General features: G+C 38.9%; 1 protein-coding gene and 1 non-coding gene across 3 annotated transcripts in view; both read left to right on the top strand.

Annotated features, from left to right (window-relative positions):
• The window catches only part of HSD11B1 (hydroxysteroid 11-beta dehydrogenase 1), a 37,263-nt gene extending 14,262 nt beyond the window's left edge, over window positions 1-23,001 (top strand). Inside the window, exons 5-6 of one of the 2 annotated variants that reach the window (XM_053607869.1) lie at window positions 20,794-20,937; window positions 22,372-23,001. In XM_053607869.1, coding sequence (XP_053463844.1) covers window positions 20,794-20,937; window positions 22,372-22,625 — 398 coding nt within the window. In that variant the 3' untranslated portion in view covers window positions 22,626-23,001. Of the gene's footprint in view, window positions 1-729; window positions 1,078-20,793; window positions 20,938-22,371 lie in introns of those variants that run through there. The other variant, XM_053607870.1, reaches the window with a different exon arrangement.
• LOC128597910 (U6 spliceosomal RNA) lies at window positions 9,610-9,713 on the top strand. The gene has a single exon (XR_008383458.1). It is a non-coding gene; the product is annotated as a U6 spliceosomal RNA (small nuclear RNA).
• Window positions 23,002-24,601: the final 1,600 nt, after the last annotated feature.

The raw sequence follows: 24,601 nt of genomic DNA, 5'->3' as shown, positions 1-24,601 counted from the left end.
AAAACAAAGCAGTATGTATATGTTATTGAATATTATCTGGGCAACACGTGGTCTTCTGGGGTATGAGATGTTAATCACAGTTCTGATACGACTGGAGGCTGCTGATTTCTCAAACTCCAGCAGGTAGACACCCTAAATCTCTCTTCAGCCCACTTAAAAGGTACTTTGAACTTGTAAACTTGCTGAGCAGAAGCTTTCCCAGAAAAGGGCTTGTAGCTGGAATCACTGCTGAACTGGCTATCCACTTGCCCAGTGTGCCAAAACCGGTCTCACTCTGCCCCTGAGGTTTAGGGCTGCAAGGCGGCTCAGACCCCACCCTTAGGCTACTTGGTCGCTGGGTTACCAGCTCCCACCTGATTCTAGCTCTGCGACCCTGAGGGCGGAGCTTGCCGGGGCAGATGGCTCACAATGGCTCCCTGTGACCCACAGCCAAACACTATTAGCTCCATCTGGCTCAGCAGCTCAGACTGGGGCCCTAGACAACAGCCAAAGTTCTCTGCAATCCCGCTCAGGCTCTCCCCAAGGCAGTTCAACTGAGTGCCAAGTCCAAAGACACCAAAACAGTTCACAGGTAAGGCCTTTCTGGTTTGCAGTCTCACTGCTACTGAACTTACAGTTGCCGGCGGGTTTAGACGGATTGAACACACGCAACCACTTGCCGTTTTTCCACTGTTTTAGTCCTCCTCTTGGGGTCCAGAAGTCTCTCGCTGACTCCCTGTGTCTTCACAGGGGTGATGATAGGCAGATCCCACCAGCCAGAGATGCCTGGAGTCCTATCTCCCCAGACTCACGGTGCCCAGATGCAAGGAAGCTGTTACTCGGCCGCCATCTTGCTCCGCCTCCCTGAATTCAGAGTTCATTTGTAATTCCCAATGAACGAAGCTTCTACACAGCAAAGGAATAAACCAAGAATGAAGAGACAACCTTCTCTTCACTCCCCCCAAAAACAAAGAATAAAAACAAAAAGAAATAACAAGTGTTAGCAAGAATGTGGAGAAATTGGAATCTGTGCACTTTTGATGGAATGTAAAATGGTACAGTCACTATGGAAAGTAGTATGGCAATTCCTCAAAAAATTAAAAATAGAATTATCGTATAACCCAACAATTCCACTTCTGGTTATATACCTGAAAGAATTGAAAACAGTGTCTCAAAGAAGTATCTGTATACCTGTGTTCATAGTAGTGTTATTCACAAAAGCTAAAACATGAAAGCAACTCAAGTGTCCAACAGCAGATAAATGGATAAGCTAAATGTTGTACAGGTATATATATAAACAAGGGAATGTTATTTAATCTGTAAAAGAAAAAAATTCTGACACATGCATAACACAGATGAACTTTAAAGACATTGTGTAAAAGGAAACAAGCAAGTCACCAAAAAGGCAAAGAGAGTGTGATTCCACTCATATGAAGTACTTAGTCAAACCACCAAGTAGAAAGGTGGTCTCCAGGGGGTGAGAGAAGTTCAGTTTTGCAACATGAGAGTTCTGGAGATGGATAGTAGTGAGGGTTGCACAACAGCGTAAATTTCCTCAATGCCACTGAACTATCCACTGAAAAATGGTTACGGTAGTTTTTTTTTTTTAAAAGTACCACCCAACAAAGTGCTTACTGATTACAAAGGGGAAAGGAGTAATTTCACAGACACCGCCTGAATCAAGTGATCAAAGTTAATTAACATCAACAGAAATGGAATAAATTGAAATTATGGATCTCTTGATGGGAGGCAACATGAAGAATGAAAATGACTTATGTGAACCTGGCAAAAATTCATAGCTCAAATGAGTCATGAAGACTCATGAACGAGTCTGAACATTAAACAGATCCAAACTAAGGGACATTTATCAATAGTGCACTGGTAAATGTTTAACAACCAGTTCTCCCAAGGGGAAAATCAGAAATCCTCATTTGTAGCATTTCCATGGTCTGACTATGTCCATGATGACCATGATGTCAACTTGCTTGTGAAATTCGTGAACATTTAACGATCAGTTCTCACAATCTAGTATAAGCCAACTCCAGCATATCAGCTGCTGCAAAATAACTGGCTGTCCTCTTCAACAGTGCCATGTCATCAAAAGTCAAGGAAAAATGGGGAAACTGTTCCAGATCAAAGGAGAATGAAGAGTCATGACCACTAAATTCAACACATAATCCTTGATTGGATCCTTTTGCTATAAAGGATATTACTGCTGCAAGTGTCAAGATTTGAAGGGAGTCTGTGGATTAGATAACAAGGATATACCAGTTACTGCGGTGGATGGAATGATGGCCCTGAAAAATATATACCCACATCCTAACCACCTGAACCTGTAAATGTAACTTTATTTGGAAAAAAGGCCCAGGAAGATGTAGTTAAATTAAGGATCTTGCAATGGGATCATCCCAGATTGCCCACGTGGGCCCTACATCCAATGTCAGATGTCCTTATAAGAGTCATAGGATGAATTGCAATCAGTGTAACTGGCTTATTGTACCCTCAATGAATCCCCAACAATAAAAAAAAAAAAAAAAAGAGTCATAGGATGGGAAGACATGGACAGAGAAAGTGCAGAGAAGGCCACGTAAAGACAAAGATTGAAGTTACATCACCGCAAGGAACACAGGCCAGAAGCTGGAAGAGCAAGGAAGCATTCTCCCCTAGAGCCTTTGAAGGAAGCATGGCCCTGCCAACACATTGATTTCAGACTTCCAGGCTCCAGAACTGTGAGAGAATAAATTTTTATGTCTTAAGCCACCCAGTTTGTGATAATTTGTTATGGCAGCCCTAGGAAGCTAATAAAGTATTTCCCTCATTTTGATGGCTGTGTTGTGATGATGGAGGAATGTCCCTATGTGTAAGAAATGGACACTAAAGTGTTTGAGAGTAATGGGACACAGGGTCAGCAATGACCTCAGTTATACTATTACCTTCAAACGGCTCAGGAAAAAAAATAGGTTACGTGTACTATTGTTGCAACTTTTCTATAAATTCACAATAACTTCAGGAGATAAAAAATTCACATCCTAGGGGTCTAGTAATTTGGAGGAAGTATGAAAGTTGCTGACCCCTGCAGTTGCCTTTGGTGTTGATCCTTCTCTAACTCACTCCTTCCCGTTCAGCTCCTCCTTGGCTCCAGGGCTTGGATCAGCTCAGCCCTCTTAGCTCAGTTCACTTCACCATGCCTGGGCAGGTGGCCGCAGGCCAGCCCCCTGCCACAGGATCCACACTAGGCCTGTGGGAAGCTGACCTTTGGAGGACATAGTTGATCTTACAATGCACTCGGCTTTGTTCTCAGGCAAACACAGTTCCATCCTACATCTCACCTTTTAGACCAGGGGTCCTCAAACTGTGGCCTGGGGGCCACATGAGGCAGTGTGATTGTATTTGTTCCCATTTTGTTTTTTTACTTCAAAATAAGATATGTGCAGTGCGCATAGGAATTTGTTCATAGTTTTTTTTTTAAACTATAGTCCGGCCCTCCAACGGTCTGAGGGACAGTGAACTGGCCCCCCATTTAAAAAGTTTGAGGATGCCTGTTTTAGACTTTCAGATGTGAATCAAATACCAGTCCCAAACTCTGGGGGACACTGGTATAGCTCTCCAAAAAGTGTTTCTGAAACCCCTCTCCTGTGGCTTAAGGTGAATGAGGATACAACTGCCTCCCCTTGAACCTCGGTGGATAAACACACAGGACCCTGACAACTCCCTTTTCTAAGCACAGCTATTTAGGCTGGACATTGGAGATTAAGTGATGCTGGCAGAACTGGTTCAAGCATACCCTTCACCTGTGGTGGTTCTTTAGATCTGCATTTTATTCTTGCCTCTGAGACAACAGGAGGAACACATTTCACATTCTGTCAACAGGCCCCAAACCTGCACAGAACTGTTCTTGCCAAAGTCAGCTAGTGAAATTTACTAACAGGTTTTATCTTACTTATCTCCCACGGCATTTTATACTGTTTTAACACCATACACCCCTCCCTTGTCATGAGCCAAAACAGTCCTCTGTGGTTCCTCTGGCCGCTCATTGTCTTTTCTCAGTCTTTAGGTTTCACTTTATCTCCCCAACTTTTTAATTGTTGCTTTCCTTGGGATTCTTCTAACCTAAACTCTCTTCTTTTTTCAGTCAACACATTCTCCCTGGGCAATCCCATCCATTCCCATAGCTTCTATTACTACTGGATTTTGGATTGTCTCAAGGCATACGATAAGGACTCAGACTTCTCCAGAGCTAGGAGAAGATAGGTGGATTTATCTTTAAAACCCAACTCAACTCATACAACTAGAGTTTAGATTTATGAAGGTGCCAGGTGAGGAAAGATTTTTAGGAAGATGTGGGGGGAAAGGAGGCAGGTTCCACAGCAAGTTTCCAGTCTCGAAGACATTTAGGCATGGTGACCCTGACATCGGGACCCACGCAGTAGAGGGTAGAGCTGGTCTGCCTGGAGTAGCTCTGCAAGTGTGAGGGCAGGCAGGTATGAAGCTTTTCAGTCTGGTACACTTTCTTCTGACCTCTCAGTTAAATCAGTCTAAAATCCCCCTTTAAAATGGAAATCATTTCAAAATCTCCACAAGGCAGTTGGGGATGGAGAGTGGAGGGAGATGAACAGAAGCATGAAGGCCTCTTTGACCTCCTCTGCTCCGCTAACAAGCCCTGGTACATAGCTGTTCTGCCAGCTCTCGGACTCTTGCTGTTTCTACAGTGGCTAAGTTCTGGCATTTCTGGGACAGAGCTAATTGCAAACATTCTGTCCAATTTATCACCATGTCTGCACTCATCTTTGTCAGATTCCATGTCCCACATTTTGCTTCAGAAAATATGGTCACCATAGCTGTTTCTTTGTATTCTAAAACTTTCCAGAGGAGAAATCCAGCTGAGAATGGTCTCATTCTCTTACAGAAGCCAGAATTTAACCTTAGGCAAAGCCACCCAAGTCCCTGATCTCATTTTTATGCCTGCTTCATGCACCTTAAAATAAGACCTTTATTTACTTATTCACTGTACTTAATTAAGCTCATATTAACATGATTTATTGTACTTAATTAAGCTCCATTAATATGCTCTGGCATATTGTTTTAACTGGGAGTTTAAAAAGTGGATTTGGCAGAGTGCAATCAGAAAATCCACTTTCCTCCACTGCCCGTTCAAATCTCTTCTATGGGGAGCTCTCCTCTGAGTCGGCTCTCCTCTGAGTCCGCCTGTGAGTGAGGGTACATGGCAATGCTTTTCTGATGACTCCAGGGAAATAAAAGATGACAGTCTCACTTCTTTATTTTCTTTTTTTTTTAATACCGTATTTTTACTGTAGCAGTGTCACCTCAGAATAGTTAAAATGTAATTTGACTTGAACTAAAGCTTCCCTCCTCATCACATTGCTGTTAGAAGGGAACCTAAGGTTAGAAAGGAAGATGTGTTCAGCCTTTCCTACCTTTTCCATCTCCTCCTCACTCAAGGAGGTCAGTTAGGAGTAGGAAGGTCCCACCTGGCTGGCACCCATCAGTCTCCTCCGGCCCCAGCAGACATTCAGACTTCAAACTCTGATCATTTCCTGGGTCATCAAATGTGACTCTTGCTTTGTATGTTTTTGTGAATTCTTTGGCGGACTCTTCCAAAATATTAGTTCTTCCTGTGATTAGGGTGGTGTTTGCTCTTGTTATTTCCCTGGGGCCATGGGAATACAGTGGGACTGTACTGGAGAACACACTGAGCACATCAGGCCGTCCTTTGGGGCAGAATTGGAAATGGTTCCAGGGTAGAAGCCCTGAGACAAGGTCCACAGGGTAGTGAGCAGAGTGCGGGCTGGATTTCAGGTCTGCCTACAAGGGAGAGTTCTCTTGTGTGTGACACAATTAGTACTAGGAAAATAGTGGCCTTGCCCACAGCCACAGCCTCTCAGGTTGGGTTAGACCCCACTCGTTCCTCAAACTTAGTGCTCCTCAAACTCACGGGGATAAGCTCTCCAAGAGGCCCCTTTGAAGTTACTCTTAAAAGGATTATTGTCAGAGGAAGCCCCTGCCCCTTCTTCTTGGAAGATTATTGAGACACTGCCAATTTCTTCTCTCTGATTCTCCTCTTCTCTGGCCTCCTCAGCCTCTTTGGCTCTCTTGAAATGATTATCTATTTCTTGCAAGCCCATTTTTGGTGTTTTGCGTTTGTTTATTTGTTTATTAGTGTTATCACCCACATAAGCAGACAAATAGTCTGAAACTTCTCTTCAGAATGTAGAGGCATTTGCCAATTACTGTAGTGTTCTCAGCCTTTGAATGTCAGCTAAAACTAAAGTAGGAAAATTCAAATTTTAACATCCTGTTACAAATGATTTATTCCACTTCAACCAGGCCTTTGGACTCATAGAAATTTTTTTCTTTTTTTTTGAGAGTCTCACTCTGTTGCTCAGACTACTATGCCATGGCATCAGCCTAGCTCACAGCAACCTCAAACTCCTGGGCTCATACAATCCTCCTGCCTCAGCCTTCTGAGTAGTTAGGATTACAGGCACTTACCACAATGCCCAACTAGCTTTTCTTTTCTTTATTTATTATTTTTTCTTTTTGGAGACAGAGTCTCAAGCTGTCATTCTGGGTAGAGTGCCATGACATAATCTTAGCTCACAGCAACCTCCAACTCCTGAGCTCAAGCAATCACAGTTTTGCTATTTTTTTTTTTTTTTTTTTTTTTTGTAGAGACGGGGTCTCCATTTTCCTCAGGCTAGTCTCAAACTCCTGAGCTCAAGCCATCTGCCTGCCTCAGCCTCCTTGAGTGCTAGAATTATAGGCATGAGCCACCGCTCCCAGCCTCTAACTAGCTTTTTTTATTTTTAGAAGAGACAGGGTCTCACTCTTACTCAGGCTGGTCTCAAACTCCTGAGCTCAAGCAATCTACCTGCCTCAGCCTCCCAGAGTGCTAGGATTACAGGTGTGAGCCACCACACCCAGCCCTCAACTTTGTGAAATTTCTAAATATATTTTAACTAGAGCAGAATGTAGAGATTTCCTCACATAAACTAATTAGCATTATGTGAGAAATGTTGAAGAACAGTACTTACGAATAGGAATCGTACTTTAATTACATATACTAAGGTTATCTGGGGATAATGAGAACCTGGGAGATGTTTTAATCTTCTCTCTCTCTTTTTTTTTTCCTGCTTTTTGATATGTTCCTTCTTTCCTTTAGTGAGTCTAGACTGGTTTACAATCCTCTGCAATTTCAAAATCCAAAAAGCTATGGGGCAAAAAAAATGGAAGAAAAAAATAATAAAGCTCTGAAAACTAAGGATTTTCTTATCATAATTAATTCTACAAAAATAATTTAACCTGAACGGAGAGAGGCTACTAGAAACCTAGAAACCTTTCTTTATGTCAGTGTGAATTTTCAAATGTTTTAGTGCAGAAATAATAATTTCTTTTCTTACAAGATGCCTTCACAGACCCTACTGCAAGTATGAGGCAACACATAATATGTCCCCCATACTACCATTTAAAACACAAAAATAATTTGGAATTCCATAATGCATCTAGCCTTAAGAGCTTTGGATAAGTGCTTATAAGTCTATGCTTTTGTAAAGGAGAAAATACAATGAACTTTGCTGTTAATTTTCTTGTCCTATCAGCGTCTCCTTGCCTAACTCACTCATTTCTGACTAGTATTTGTACCCCTGTGGCCTTTCATGCACATTCTTTCATAGAAACAGAGTTCAGAAATTACCTCCTCCAGGTAGAGTTTCCTAGTTAGTACAATGTCTCTCTTCACCTGAATATCTAGTTTAGATTTGGGGCACAGGTTTTCTCAAGTCATATGTGTTTGGGCTATAAGGAGACTTAATAACTCATAATCTAGTTACTGCTCACACCGCTGTCATTATGGAACTTCAGGCTCTTGCAAAAGCCTTCTCTCTCCATTTCTTCCCACCATCCCTATTTGATGTTCAACCTTCTTATGCTGCCATGCCTTTCCTGATTCCACACTTACTCTCAGAACCCAACAAAAATCTTATGCACAAAGTTGCTCTTTCCTACTGAGACATTCAGCAAAGAACCTCCACTCCAAAACACAGACTAGAAGAACTGGGAGATACAGGGAGTGCAAACCTTCAGGCTAACAGGCTCTACACATGGTCCTTATGTGCACTGAATTTGAGAACTGCCTTAAAGGTTTACAAATCCATGGCAAATCACAAAATTCGAAAGATGAAATATTGTTGCAATGAATGTCAACAACTGCAGTCAGAGGCAGCTATGTTACAGTGTACCGCATATATAATCTTCATACCAAAGGCTAATAATTTCTCAGTAGTTTTTTCCAATCCTTACTCTTGTACAAACAACTCAGTACTTTTCCCCACCACTTATAAACATTTTTGAAGCCGTGTATCTACATCGTGAATTTTTCAGGCAATCTTCTGCCATGTCTGGCTCCTTCCCTACCTCTCTCCTTTATTCTGCTTTCCCTTTCTCTCTTCTCTTACCTTCTTCTCTCCTGAAAAACCAACTAGGATCCTTCTTCGTCCCTTGAGCATAAATAAGGACAGGGAACGTGATGCACTAAGTTCTGTGACCAGTACAAAAATCACGGCTGCAGGAATTCAGTCTATAATTTCTCGTGGTCTCTTGCTTCTGCCGTCGAAAAACAGTAAATGTTGTTGTCTGGACAAACATAGTAAATGCCACAGTTAATAGCTTTATTGTCATCTAGGAGGGTAAAATGGGCTGAAAGGTAGCACCTCACCAAAAGATATATCCAGCTGGAACCTGTGAACATGACCTTACAGGAACACGCTTTAGGCAGATGTAATTAAATGAAGATCTCAAGATGAAATCCTCCCAGATTATCTGAGGGGACCTAAACCCAATGATAAGTATCCTTATAGGAAGAGTAAAAGACACAGACAGAAGAAAAGAAAGTGATATGAGGATGGAAGTAGAGACTGGAACACCATAATCTGCCAGCAGACAAGAAGCTGGAAGTGACAAGGATGGATTCTTTGCTGGAGCCTTCACAGGGAGCATGGCTGGGCGGATACTCTGGGTTTGGACTTCTGGTTTCAGAGCTATGAGAGAACACATTTCTGAGGTCTTAAACTATCAAGTTTGTGGTAATTTGTTACAGCAGCCCTAGGAAATGGATACAAAGAGACAAGAGTGACTAGCCCTATCTATTTATAGGTACCCTTATCTGTCAGTTTAGAAGTGAAAATAATGCTGCTATTCATAAATTTTGCCTAATTTTGGACTTGACTATCAAAGCAGAGAAAATCTTCACCAATGTAGGAAGAGCTGGATTTGACATATAGAGAACAGTAGCTTCTATAGAAGAAATACCACCAAATGCTTGAAAGTGTGGGCCCCTATAGTCAAATTGGAATTCTGGTTGAATCCTGGTACTCCCACTAATGAACCTTGCAACTTTGAGCAATTATTTAGCCTTTTGACTTGAGAGTGACACATGACAGCTAAATAAATGTTAGCTACATTGTTTGTGTTGCTCCATATTCCTGCTTATCTCTGTTTACTTATCTGGAAATGGCTACCCTAGTCCCAATCTTACATGATATTTTGGCTTAAACTCCAACAGCTGCAATCAGAGTCATCAGGCCACTTATTTCAATTTCTTAAAAGAGAGACTATGTGTTCATTTCAGCAACACATATAATAAAATGGAAACAATACAGAGATTAGTGTGGCCCCTGCATAAGGACGACATCCAAATTCATGAAATGTCCAAATTCATGAAGTGTTCCTTGTTTTAAAGAAAATACAAAATGAGTAAAAGAGAAACCATGATGTGTGTTCAAGCCAGTGTGCACATTAGATATTACTGGGCCAACCTTGTATGGCCAGAAAGACAAAGTCTCTTTGAAGCGGGTGAGGTTGTGAAGCGGGAAGGCCATGGCAGGCATTTCTAGTACACTGAAGCTTTTCAAATTTTATATATTTAAAACCATTTTTATCTTCCTTCATAGTGTATGCCTTCTATTTCATGCTTTTAAAAGTATCTCTTACTTTGAGATTAGAAATTCACTTGTAGCTTATTTTATTGTTTTCCAATTATCCTCTCTAATTTGAATTTGTTTATTAGAATGGCATTTTTCTTTCTTTGAGTAACTAGCTATTTGACCCAACATGAGTTTTTAAATAGCTCATACTTTTCTCACCAATTTGAATACTAATATCGCTAACAATAATAGCATATTCTGAATGCCCCCTATGTGCCAGAGTTTGTGCTAAGTATATTACATGATTTCAGCATGCCTTTATTATTATCCATATATTATAGCTAAGAAATAGCATAGTTTGGAATCACACCCAGGTCATCTGACTTTAGAGCTCATACGTTTACTATTGTGCTATTCTTATAATTTGGATCTATTTTTGTCTTAAGCAATAAGAAAAATTATTGACATAACTGAAAGTCCAGATGTAGGGTGGGCTTCACAACTGACTTGGCTCAAGTTCAATATCCCTGTGATTCTCTTGGCTCTGCTCTTTTCCACGTGTGGCCTCATCTCCAGGCTGACAGTGAGCTGCAACAATTCCAACCTCCATATCCACGCATGAAAGTGTCTATCTGAGGAAAAAAGGATTTCTACTCTGGGAAACTCTTCCAGAAGAACAAAGAACTTTCTGATCCACTCCAACAAAATTCTCCTCAAGTCTCATTGGTCCAAAAGGGCTACATGGCCATTCCTGTATTGATTGTGAGTAAGAAGGATAGGATTAAATAGATTATAAAATTCATCCCTAGAGTTAGAGATGATGTCAGGAAAGCTGACATCATCTATGGGCTGCATAGAAGTGGACTACCAATAGGATTAAATTTAGCTCTTAGATACAAAAAACATAAAATAACAGTGGCTTAAACAAGTTACTAGGTAAGTCGAGCCTGAAGGTAGGCAGTATAGGGCTAGTATGGCAGCTCCATGGTCACCTAGGTTCCCTCCTTTTATCTCAATGCTCTGCCATTCTCAACATGTGACATTTACCTCATGGTTCAAGAAAGCTCGGAAGACAAAGCCATCATATCCAACTTCAGGCACCAAGAATGAAGAAGGAGTGGGAAGGGAGAGACTGATTTCTCCCTTTAAGGACATATTCCAACCCTCATACCAAAACTTGATGAAGACACTGTATGAAAAGAAAACTATTAGACCAATATTCCTGATGAACATAGTTGCAAAAATCTTCAATAAAATAGCTAGCAAACCATATTCAACAACACATTAAGAAGATCATTTATTGGCTGTGTATGGTGGCTCATGTCTGTAATCCTAACACTCTGGGAGGCCAAGGTGGGAGGATTTCTTGAGCTCAGGAAAAAGAGTGAGACCTCATCTCTAGTAAAAATAGAAAAATTAGCCAGGCATCTGTATTCCCAGCTACTCAGGAGGCTGAGACAGGAAGATTGCTTAAGCCCAACAGTTTGCAGATCCAGTGAGTTATGATGATGCCACTGCTCAGGGCAACAGGGAAAGACTCCACATTTGAAAAAAAAAAAAAAATCATTCACCATGATCAAGTGGGAATGCAAGGATGCAAGGATGCAAGGATGGTTCAATATATGCAAATCAGTAAATGTGATCACATCAACTAAACCAAGGACAAAAACCCATATAATCATTTCAATAGATGCTGCAGAAGTATTTGATCAAATTCAATATCTCTTCATGATAAAAAGGCCTCAACAAATTATGTATAGAAGGCACATACCTCAACATGATAAAGGCCATGTATTGCAAACCCACAGTTAATATCTTACTGAATGGGGAAAAATTGAAAGCCTTTCCGCTAAGATTTTTAGCAAGACAAGAATTCCAACTTTTACCACATTTTTATCTAACATAATACTGGAAGTTCTAGCCAGAGCAATTAGGTTACAGAAAGACACAAAAAGCATCCAAGTTGGAAAGAAAGTACTCAAATTATCCTTGTTTACAGACAACATGATCTAATATTTAGAAAAACCTAAACATTCCAACCAATTTCTAGAACTAATCAGTGAATTCAGTAAAATTGCAGGTTACAAAATGAATGAACAAAAATCAGAAGCATTCCTATATAGTCTCAGCAATCAAACCGAAAAAGAAATTAAGAAAATAATCTCATATAGGATATAATAACTACCCCCCAAAAAGTATGTAGTTTTGGGAAGGAATTAAAGATCTTTATAAGGAAAACTATAAAATGACGAAATGAATTGAAGAAACAAAAAAAATGGAAAAATATCCTAATCCATGAATTGGAAGAATTAATACTGTTGAAACAATCATGCTACCCAAAATGATCTACAGATTCAATGTAATTCTTATCAAAATACCAAATACCAAAATACCAAAATATTTCTTCATAGAAATAGAAAAAATAATCCTATAATTTATATGAAATCACAAAAGACCCTGCATACCCAAAAAAATCCTGACCAAAAAGAAAAAAATCTGAAAGTATAACATATCTGACTTCAAATTATACTGCAAAGCTGCTGGGGAAATGCTATAGAATATTGGTCTGGGCAAAGACTTTTTGGGTAAGACCTCAAAGGCACAGGCAACTAAAGCAAAACTAGACAAGTGGGATTACAACAAGCTAAGAAACTTCTGCACAGCAAAGGAAATAATTAATAAAGTGAAGAGACAGCCTACAAAATGGGAGAAAATATTTTAAAATACTCCATTTGAAGAAAGATTAATAACCAAAATATATAAGGAACTCAAATAACTCAATAGCAAAAACACAAATAATCTGATTTCTAAAAAGGGCAAAAACCTGAATAGATATTTCTCAAAAGAAGACATACAAACCAATAGGTATATGAAGAAATGCTCAACATCACTAATCATCAGGGAAATGCATATCAAAACCACACTGAGATACCATCTGACCCCAGTAAGAATGGCTATTATTAAAAAGACAAAAAATAGTGGCAGTGCCTGTGGCTCAAAGGAGTAGGGTGCCAGCCCCATATACTAGAGGTGGCAGGTTCAAATCCAGCTCCAGTCAAGAAAAAAAAAAAAGAAAGAAAAAAGAAAAAAATAATAAATGCAGATAAGGATGTGGAAAAAGGAATGCTCATACACTGTCTGTAGGAATGCAAAATAGTGCAGACATTATAAAACACAATATAGCGGGTCCTCAAAAAACTAAAAATAGAATGGTATTATATGATTCAGCAATCATTTTGCTGGGATATATAACCAAAAGAAGGCAATCAGTATGTCAAAGAGATACCTGCACCCTCACATTTATTGCAGCACTATTCAAAATAGCCAAGATAGGGAATCAACCTAAGTACCCATCAGTGGATGAATTTAAAAAGAAAGTGTGGCATATATACACAATGGAATATTATTCAGCCATACAAAAAGCTTTCAGTTGTATTCCATTCAGTATGATATTGGCTTTGGATTTGTCATAGATGACTTCAATCAGTTTAAGAGATGTGCCTAGGTAGGGACCAGTACAAAAAAAAAAAAAAAAAGAAATGTGCCATCTATGTCTATTTCCTTAAGTATTCTTATTAAAAAAAAAAGGATGCTGTATTTTGTCAAATGCTTTTTCTGCATCTACTGAGAGGATCATATGGTTTTTGTTTTTGATTCTATTTCTATGGTGAATTACATTTATGAATTTGCATATGTTAAAGGAGCCTTGCATCCCTGGAATAAAGTCTACTTGATCATGATGTATAATTTTTTTAATATGTAACTATAATCTATTTGCTAAGATTTTATACAATATTTTTGCATCTATATTCATTAGTGAAATTGATCTATAGTTCTCCTTTTTAGTTGGGTCCTTTCTTGCTTTTGGTATTAGGGTGATGTTTGCTTCATAGAACATGTTGGAGAAGACTCCTTCCTTCCCAATGTTCTAAAATGAGTTCTGCTGTATAGGTACAAACTCTTCTTTGAAGGTTTGATAAAATTCTGATGCGAAGCCATCTAGTGCAGGGCTTTTTTTGTTGTTGTTGGAATATTTTTTATCGTTTCTTCAATTTCAGTGCTTGATATTGGTCTGTTCAAGAGATCTATTTCTTCCTGGTTAAGTCTAGGGAGATGGTGTGATTCCAGGTATTGGTCCATTTCCTCCACATGGTCAAATTTATGGGCATAGAGTTTTTTGTACTAGTCAGAGATAATCTCTTGTGTCTCTGTGATATATGTTGTTATTTCTCCTTTTTCATTTCTGATTGAGGTTTTAGACATTTTATTTTTCTGTTTCTAGTTAATCTGGTCAAAGGTTTATTGATTTTGTTTGTCTTTTTGAAGAAACACCTTTTGGTTTCATTAATCATTAATGAATGATTCTTTTGTTTTCAATTCCATTTATTTCTGGTTTAATTTTGGTTATTTCTTTTCTTCAGCTAGGTTTGGGACTGGATTGCTCTTCCTTTTCCATTTCCTTGAGATGCTTCATTAGGTTGTTGATGTGCTCTCTTTCTGTGTTTCAGATGTAGGTGTCTAATTCAATAACTTTCCCTCTTAGGATTGCTTTTGCAGTATTCCACAAGTTTTGGTAGCTTGTGGTTTCATTATTTCATATTTGAGGAATTTAATATTTTCCTCCTTTATCTCCTCCTTGACCCAACTGTCATTCAGCATAAGCTTGTTTAATTAGATGAAAATTTACATCGGAGCTGAGTTCCAACTTTATTGCCTTGTGGTCTGAAAAGATACAAGGTATAATATCAGTTCTTTTAATTTTGTTGAAGTTTGATTTGTGTCCTAGGATATGATCTATTTTGGAGTATGATCCACGGACCTGACGAGAAAAAAACATGTATTCATTAGCTTTGGGATGGTATGTTCTGTATTAATTGGGTTATATTAAACCCAATTGTTCTAGGGTCACATTTAAGTCCCTTGTTTCTTTGTTTAGTTTCTGTTTAGAGGATCTGTCCAGTTCTGTCAGGGAAGCATTAATGTCCTCCACTATTACGGTGTTATATCATATTGTTTAGACCACTTAAGGTCCATTTCATAAATCTGGGAGTGTTTAAGTTGGGTGCATAAATATTTAGAATTAAAATGTCCTCTTCTTGTGTTGTTCCCTTGACCTGTGTGGAGGGACCTATTCAGCCATAAGAAGGAATAAAATCCTGTCATTTGCAACAACATGGATGGAACTGGAGATTGTATGTTAATTGAAATTAGTCAGGCACAGAAAAACAAATATCACATATTCTCCCACATATGTGGGAGCTAAAACAGTTGATCTGTTTTAGGAGGAAGGACAGAGGTTGGGAAGTGAAGAGGAGAGGGGGTGATAAAGTCAGTTAATGAATACAAAAATACAAGCACATAGAAGGAATAAGTTCTTAGTACTCAATAATACAGTAAGGAAATTATAGGTAACAATAATTATTATATATTTCATAATAGCTAGAATGGTAATATTCCCTACACAAAATAAAGAATGTTTGAGGTGATGGACATCCTAATTATCCTGACTTGATCATTACATTGCATACATGAATCAAAATATGTACCACCAAAATATGTATAACTATGATATATTTTTTTAAAAAATACAAAAGGAAATGTGTCCCAGAAGTTACATGATACACTTTTGCTTACATCCCATTGGACAGAACTTTGTAATCTGGCAACATATGTCTTAGGTGAGCTGTGAACTAAGGAGTTTATTCTAGATAAATATGGTAACTATGAGCCCAGCTACAAATCAGGTGTTCTAATACTAAGGAAGAAAGGCAGAAATATATTGAGAAAATACTAGTGGTCTCTGCAAAAGAGACTCTGTTGGAGAGTAAGATAACTAAATGCTGGTTAAGCAATCAAAAATGTGCGCCCTCTAGCCATGCTTGGGTCATTGCACCAAGTAGCTCATTGGTGTGAGGTACTCTGGTTAGATATCCAGTGTCACTCTCATTCCTGGTTCTTGGCTAGGGAGTCATCCCAACTCAAAATTCATGATTGAGGATGTAGTTAGAGTGGTCCCCTACAGAGATAGGTTTGTATTTGCTAATTTGCAAGAGCTCTTTATTTATTAAGGATTAGGAATATTAAGGTTTGTGTCTAATATATTGCAAATGGTTTTCTAGTTTATCATTTGCCCTCTATCTTTATAGTAATATTACACAGCTATAGTTCTGACATACGGAAATTGTACATTTTATAAAATATAATTTTCTTTGCTTTTACTTTTTTTACTTTTCTTTTAGAATGATCTTTTATAACCAAGGATCTAATAATTATTCACCTATATTATCTCTTTCTCTAATTGAATTATTTTTGTGTCATTCAGAATTTAGGTTCTGCTACACGTGTAAGAAAAAAATCACTTATAGCAGCTTAAATGGAGGTCCTTATTCTTAGATACTAAGTTCCATTTATGATGTCTTCAAGCTCATAAAGGAAAAAAAAGAATCCAAGCTCATTCCACACTTTTTAAAAAATTTTTTATTAACTCATAACTATGTACATTGAGGCATTTATGGGGTTCAGAGTACTGTTTCGATATACAATGTGAAATGCTTAAATTGAACTAAGTAACACATCCATCACAATTATACTCATTTCTTAATAGTTTTGAAATGCACCATTGCATCATGCACATTAGGTGAGGTCCCCCCAAATACCCTCCCTCCTCTCGTATCCCTCCTCCCCTCCCCCTCCTCTTCCGTTCTACTTTCTGGACTATAGTTATGTTTTGCCATTCATGTGAGTGTGAAGGTGATTATATATTGATTTCATAGTAGTATTGAGTACATTGGATACTTTTTTGTCATTGTTAAGCACAGAATCTGGTTTATTATAAGTATTTGGTGGTATTTTTTGTAATCTGTGTTTTATTTTTTATTTATTTATTTATTTATTTTTTATTGTTGGGGATTCATTGAAGGTACAAGAAACCAGGTTACACTGATTGCATTTGTTAGGTAAAGTCCCTCTTACAATTGTGTCTTGCCCTCAAAAGGTGCAGCAAACACCAAGACCCCACCCCCCTCCCTCCTTCCCTCTCTCTGCTCTTCCTTTTCCCACCCCTCCTTCCTTCTTTCTCTCTCTGCTTTCCCCTCCCCCCACACCCCACAATTAATTGTCATTAATTGTCCTACATTGCATACTTTTTTCTATTCTTGAGATACTTTACTAAGAAGAATATATTCCAGCTCCATTCAGGTAAACATAAAAGATGTGAAGTCTCCATCTTTTTTAATGGCTGCATAGTATTCTATGGTGTACATATACCACAATTTATTATGGTTAATCTATTCATGGGTCAATGGGCACTTGGGCTGTTTCCATGTCTTGGCTATTATGAATTGGCCTACAATAAACATTCTGGTACAAATGTCTTTGTTATAAAATAATTTTTGATCATCTGAGTATATACCTAGTAGAGGAATTGCAGGATCTAATGGTAGGTCTACTTTTACTTCCTTGAGTGTTCTCCAAATTTCTTTCCAAAAAGGTTATGTTAGCTTGCATTCCCACCAGCACTGTAAAAGTGTTCCCTTCTCTCCACATCCACACCAACATCTGTAGTTTGGGGATTTTTGTGATGTGGGCTAATCTTACTGGAGTTAGATGATATCTCAAGGTGGTTTTGATTTGCATTTCTCTGATGATTAAGGATGATGATCATTTTTTCATGTGTTTGTAGGCCATGCACTTGCCTTCATCAGAGAAGTTTCTGTTCAAATCTCTTGCCCACATAGAAATGGGGTCATTTATTCTTTTTTTATTGATTAGTTTGACTTCTCTGTAGATTCTAGTTATCAGACCTTTGCTGGAAGCATAACCTGAAAAAATCTTCTCCCATTCTGAAGGTTGTCTGTTTGCTTTACTTACTGTGCTCTTGGCTGTGCAAAAGCTTTTTAGTTTGATCAGATCCCAGTAATGTATTTTTGTTGTTGCTTCAATTGCCCAGCTGGTCCTCCTCATAAAATATTCTCCCAGGCCAATTTCTTCAAGTGTTTTCCCTGCACTTTCTTCTAGTATTTTTATAGTTTCATGTCTTAAGTGTAAATCTTTTATCCAGTGAGAATCAATTTTTGTTAATGGCAAAAGGTGGGGGTCCAGTTTCAGTCTTCTACTGAGCCACATACACCTGAGCTGGTGGGTTTGAATCCAGTTGCTGTGAGCTGTGATGCCATGGCACTCTACCCAGGAAGACAGCTTTGAGGCTCTGTCAGTAGGTTGCCAGCCACTTCACCTAGTATCATTTGTTAAATAGGGAGTCTTTCCCCCGCTGAGTATTTTTGATAGGCTTGTCGAAGATCAAATGACAATAAGTAGTTGGGTTCATCTTTTGGTTCTCTATTCTGTTCTATAAATCTACCTCTCTGTTTTTGTGCAGTACTATGCTGTTTTGATCACTATAGATTTATAGTATAGCCTGAAGTCTGATAACATGATACCTCCTGATTTGTTCTTATTTCTGATAATGCATTTGCTATTTGAGGTTTTTTCTGATTCCATATAAAATGAAGGACTATTTTTTTCAAGTTCTTTAAAGTATGACAATGGTGCTTTAATAGCGATTGCATTAAATCTGTAGATTGCTTTGGGTAGTATGGACATTTTAACAATGTTGATTCTTCCCAGCCATGAGCATGGTATATTTTTCCATTTGTTAACATCTTCAGCTATTTCTTTTCTCAGAGTTTCATAGTTCTCTTTATAGAGATCTTTCACATCCTTTCACATTGTTTTTAAATATTATCACCTAGCCCCTGTTAGATCATTCCACATTTCTGTTTCACTGTAATTAACATTTAGCTTTTCCAATTCTAGCCATCACTTATGAAGTCAATTTAGAAGGAAAGAAGAAGGACAAAATGTAAAAGCTACATGCCACCTGAATCCATCTAATTCATCAGGAAGTCAACAGCTTTGCTAGAAACCCCACCTATTAGATTTGTCATTGGCCAAAACTATATCACATGGCCAATTAGAGCAAGAAAACCATGGGGAGATGAATATTTTAATCTGAGTACTTTGCTATCCAGAGAGAAGTCAGATTCTATTATTAAAGGAGGAGAAATAAAAATTGGATAAAAAAGACTGTCTGAGCTCGGTGCCTGTGACTCAAGTGGCTAAGGCGCCAGCCACATATACCTGAGCTGGTGGGTCTGAATCCAGCCCAGGCCCACCAAACAACAATGATGGCTGCAACCAAAAAATAGCTGGGTATTGTGGCAGGCACCTGTAGTCCCAGCTACTTGGGAGGTGGAGGCAGGAGAATCGCTTGAGCCCAGGAGTAGGAGGTTGCTGTGAGCTGTGATGCCACGGCACTGTATCCAGGGCAACAGCTTGAGGCTCTGTCTCAAAAAAAAAGAAGAAGAAGAAGAAGACTGTCTGCCATAAGTTTTCATGTAGAATATTTTTGCTACATGATATAAAATAAGAAATTAACTTAATTTTTTCTAATTAGTTAACCAACTTTCCCCACATCTTTATTGAATAAGCCATCCTTTCTTCATTGATGTGTCACACAACCACATTATAAAAAATATACAGAACTTCCAATTCCAGTAATAGCAGAGTGGTACCTAAAGAGCATCTTTCCTTAGGATGCTTATAAACATCCTATAACCTTTTTTAAAAATATAGAAAACAACCGTCAAAAACACTAAAGACTAATCAAAAGCAGACAGAAACTTTGTTGACACATGGAAGAAGAAATGACACTAGAATACTAGGTGACTTTCCCAATTTTATAGCTGTATGCCCAAGGGCAGCCCCAATCAGTGCCATACCTGGGACAGAAACCTCACATCTTAGTAGCTTGAAGAGTGGGAAGAAAGAGATGGAGGTTACTCTAGCTGCCAGAAATAAAGCGGAATATCCTGGAAATGGCAGAGCCACAGTGAAGAAACACTAAATTCTATATATAATCTTAGTCTAAATCTTTAGTTGTTCTCTGACCTATGCATGAATAATACAAACACAAAGCATCCAAGTTAAGATTCTAATAATTGAACAGAGATTTCAGCTGATACTTACTCTAAGATACACAGTTTCACCCATGTTAACTTCTCACTTGAAAGAAAAAAAAAAGCATCGTGTGTAGGAATAGCACAAAATCCAGAAACTCCTCATTATATCATTCACAATATCCAGGATACAATAAAAATTACTCCATAGAATGGTAAAATGTGACCCATACTTGGTAGGAAAGCAATAAAGATCAATCCTAAAATGACCCAGATTCTAGAATTGGCAGACAAGGATTTTAAATTAGTAGTTGTAACAATGCTCAGCAAAGAGTATAAGGTCTTGGGTCATTTCTACTCCCTCTTCTCATAACGGGTATAAATAATAGGTTGTCCTATTAGGCGTATGTCCACATATGCTAAAAAAAAGCTGTAACAAGAATTAACTAGGCTGGTAGTTATTTTGGGGTAAAAAAAGCAAAGACAGGTTTTTATCCCCTTTGTGAAGAAAGTAAAATATACCCTTTCCATTATCAATGACAGGTCACTGAGTTGACAGCTCATATCAAGCCCTTGGATCCCTAGCTCTTTAAGGTCAGAAGGGGAAGAGTTAGCAGACAGGGAAATACATGGCTCCTTTGTAGCCCAGTTTATTTACCACCCTTAACTGAAAACCTAACAAATCCCTCTTCAATGAAGGCCGTCCTACAGCCCTTACCTTGTACCTTCAATACTTCAATGTTTTTCTTTTTAGAATTTAATACAGCAGGATAATTTCTATAGAGAATAGAAATAAACTAAGATTCCAAGGAGTAAAAAGGACTCCACAGGGTTAGAAAGCCTGCTACAGATGAAGATCGGTTCTGTCAGAAGCTGAAATGGGCCACCTTATTAACCCATTTCTTTAATCTATCTTTTAGGGAAAATACCTTATCCACTAATTGCTCCATATTCTGCAAGCAAGTTTGCTCTGGATGGGTTTTTCTCCTCCATCAGGGCAGAATACTCAGTGGCCAAGGTCAATGTGTCAATTACTCTCTGTATTCTCGGCCTCATAAACACAGGTAAGGTCAAGACCTTAGAATAAATGATGTGCAGAGGGACTGTGCTCCTTCCCATTGTGGGTAAAGAAGAGTGCTGAACTCCCTGACATATGTGGAATGCACTAAGATCAGAAAGCACTGGCTCTCTAATAAGCACTTACTTCTGTCGCTAGTGGAGCCTCTGGCCACGCTTTGACCCTCCTTTCCATTGGACCACCAAGTTTGCTGAGTATCACCACATCCATCACCAGACCCTTTTCTAAACATCTTCTATCCTCATGGATACTCACTAACCATTACCTTTGTATATGAGACTTATCAAACACAAGTTTGTTTTTCTTACTAACACTACCACTAATAAGACATGTTGATATCATGAATCCTTTGATAATGACTCATTGAGAAAGATACAATATCATTTTTGTGGTATCCTTGCCAAAAATGTATAATTTTACTCTAATCATAAGAGAACAGTGGGCAAACCCAAATCAAGGAACATTTTACAAAACAATTGATCAGTACTCTTCAAAAATGTCAAAGCGGGGAGAGACTGAAGCAAACAAACAAACAAAAAAAGAAAGGTTGAAGAGCTAGAGGGAGAAAAGAGGAAATTACTACCGAGTATAATTCTGGATTAGATCCAGGAATATAAAGAGGACATTAATGAAAAAATTAGGACTGGAGTATAGTTAATAATATTGTATCAATTCTACTGTTGCATCTGCTCTAGACCATTGCACAATGGTTATGTGTGGTATTACAATTAGGGCAAGCAGGGTGTGGAATGTAAGGGGACATTTTGTACAATTTTTACAGCTTTTCTGTAAGTCCAAATACAAGTTTATCTAAAACATGTGGTGAATATTATAAGAAAATCTTATTTAAAGAGTAACTGAGTAGAAGTTATAGAACAATTGAGAGAGAGAGAGACAAGGACACAGAGAGAAACAAGACAGGGATGAAAGAAGCTATGTAAGAAGGGCATGAAACCCTGGAAGGAGAGGGGAGTAAAATCAGTGTTGACAAAGGAGCAAAACGCTGGGTTCTTATCTGTCTCTTCCTCTTACACGACAGTAAGTCATTATCACACAGCACTCTGTATTTGCCCACTGACACTTCCCATTAGCTGCTGTTCTCCCATATGATTCCCTTGGCCCAGCCAAAACACCCAAAAGAAAAGTAGGATTCAGATCTCCCAACTAATCTACCTCTAACTGGCCCCATACCTCTCCATCCAAAAAGGCAGGGCTCTTATTAACATTAAGGCCTCTCTTTGCCCAATAGACTCTAAACAGACCCAGTCTCTCTACATATTCCCTATAGGGTCTGTGAGGCTCACACAGCAAACCACCAGCAAACAGCCCCTGACTGCTAAGTTCTCTGTGTCTCCAGGCAGTCCATCACACAGACTGTCCTCATCTCAGATAACCCTACTCTTCTCTTACCATTCTACAGACGCAGCCACGAAGGCAGTTTCTGGGATACTAAATATGGAAGCAGCTCCAAAGGAGGAATGTGCCCTGGAGATCATCAAAGGGGGAGCTCTGCGCCAAAAGGAAATATATTATGGCAGGTCATCCTGGAACAGTCTCCTGCTAGAAAATCCAGGGAGGAAAATCCTCGAATCTTTAACCTTAAATCATTATAACAAAAACAGATTCATAAACAATCAGGAATCCCTCAGGGCCAGGCATGATGAGGGGTCTTGAGACCGTTCTGCCTGATATTTATCTGGGTTCTGTTCATGAAGGCATCTTCCCAGAGGGATAACTAGAGTATACCCAGAGAAATGCAAGTCATGGGTCTCATCAGATAATTGGAAGGAGTTCCTCTAACACCTGCACAGTGGAAATGTAATTATAATGAATGTCATGAACCACCGCAGCCTGCATTTGCAAAACTGATAGCTACCATAGGTGTAATTACAAGGTAGTTATATCAAATTTATCCCCTATATATAATAATATGTGATGTTTAATACAATATTAATTATAATAAAGGTCATATAAACTTTATAATTCATAATTGGTAACTATAACATTCAGTATGGTTTCTTTAAAACCATAAACTATACAAATGAAAGTTTTCAATGTTCCTGTCTTATTTTGTGATCTGAACCTTTTACGTGTGCCCTAGCTCCTCATTTGATGGACACCATGTCTGTATCATTTCTGCATATTTCAGATATTTCTCATGTAACTGTATATTCCTCCTCTGGGAAGGAAGACATCTGCACATGAGTGGACAACCCCAGGGAAGTGGAGGCCCCTGGAAACTTGAGCTACAGAATCTATTGCTCTCAACGTACATTAAGCACCTATACTTTATACATGACCACTAAACTATACATTGGAAGTTTGGAAAGGAGGCATTGAAGTTCAAATCCTGCCACTCACTTACTTGGACATTTATTCATTCAACAAATATTTATCAAACACTTGCTAGGTATCACCTGACTATGATCAAATGGGAAACAAAACAGGCATATTAACAACTCAGCAAAGCTTTATACTGTTTAGAACCCAATAGTGAGACTTAGCACCCTCAAACTGGGTAATTTTAGTAGAGTTTAATAAAAGGAGACTATTCACAAAAGTGTAGGCAAGGAATAGGGAAATCACAAGTGATAGTACAGTTGCGACTGTTTCTACCCAAGACCCACAGGGACAAGGAGAGAGACCTTATAAGAACCCAGAGATGGCAAGACCTGTGTGGAGAGTGCCATGTGGCAGAAGCTGTGATATTCAGCTAAGGGATGCAGCTGGCCCACCAAGGACCACGAAGGGGGAAGTTGGGGGGAACAAACACCGCAGCTTTACTCTCTTCCCTCCCTCTGATCTCTGGCCCGTGCTTCACATTAGCTGAACAGAGGGGCAAAGGAGCAGATTAGCACAGACCACCCAGGTCAGCTTTCATGTGCACAGAGCAGATGGCAAAGGGTAGACAGTGTTCTAGAGAGACAGATGGAGTAGGTCCAGTAGGCATCCAATACCCCCAAATGTAGGGCTTCCATCTGAAGGATTGCTGGGAAATAAGATCTGGATATGGAAGCTCAGGGTATATTTTCTTCTCCCACTTCTGAATCTGAAAGGCTGTGCAGCAAAGCAGATTAGAGTTTATTGAGCCTGCCAGCCACACAGACAGGGAGCTGGATCTGAGAGTAAAAATGTGGCTAGACGTTTTAGAAAGAGGTCCTTCCCAGACCCTGCTCAGTTCGAGAGAGCAGGAGAGACCTGACTGCATCTGTGTGTGAGAAAATAGGCCCAAAGCATAAAGTCTGGTTTCCACCTGATACACACCCACACTAGTAAAATGTGGCCTAGTAGATGTCTCTGTTTTTGACCAATCAGATTAACACCCCTCGGGCTCTTACAGAAACGAGTTTCTCCATGCACAGTGAGGATGGAGGATGGAGACAACATGAAAACTGAGTTAGAATTTGCTTGGGGATAGGTTAAACATCTTTCTAAATGAGGCTTTCCTCAGAATCTAAGAGGTAGATCTTAAAAAGTAGGTCTGAGAACTGAAACCATCTACACCCACATGGCTTATTATCTTCACTAACATGATATTAAAATTCCATCCTCTTTATGAGCATGACTTTACTCTTCCAAGAAACTACTGTTGCAAACCCATTTAAAAGGGTTCAGCTTTCCAATAGATAGCATCAAATGACTGGTACTCT

The sequence above is a fragment of the Nycticebus coucang genome, chromosome 10, assembly GCF_027406575.1.
Source record: "Nycticebus coucang isolate mNycCou1 chromosome 10, mNycCou1.pri, whole genome shotgun sequence".
Taxonomy (NCBI): domain Eukaryota; kingdom Metazoa; phylum Chordata; class Mammalia; order Primates; family Lorisidae; genus Nycticebus; species Nycticebus coucang.
The sequence above is the reverse complement of the archived record's forward strand: the minus strand, read 5'-3'. Positions and strand labels throughout refer to the sequence as shown.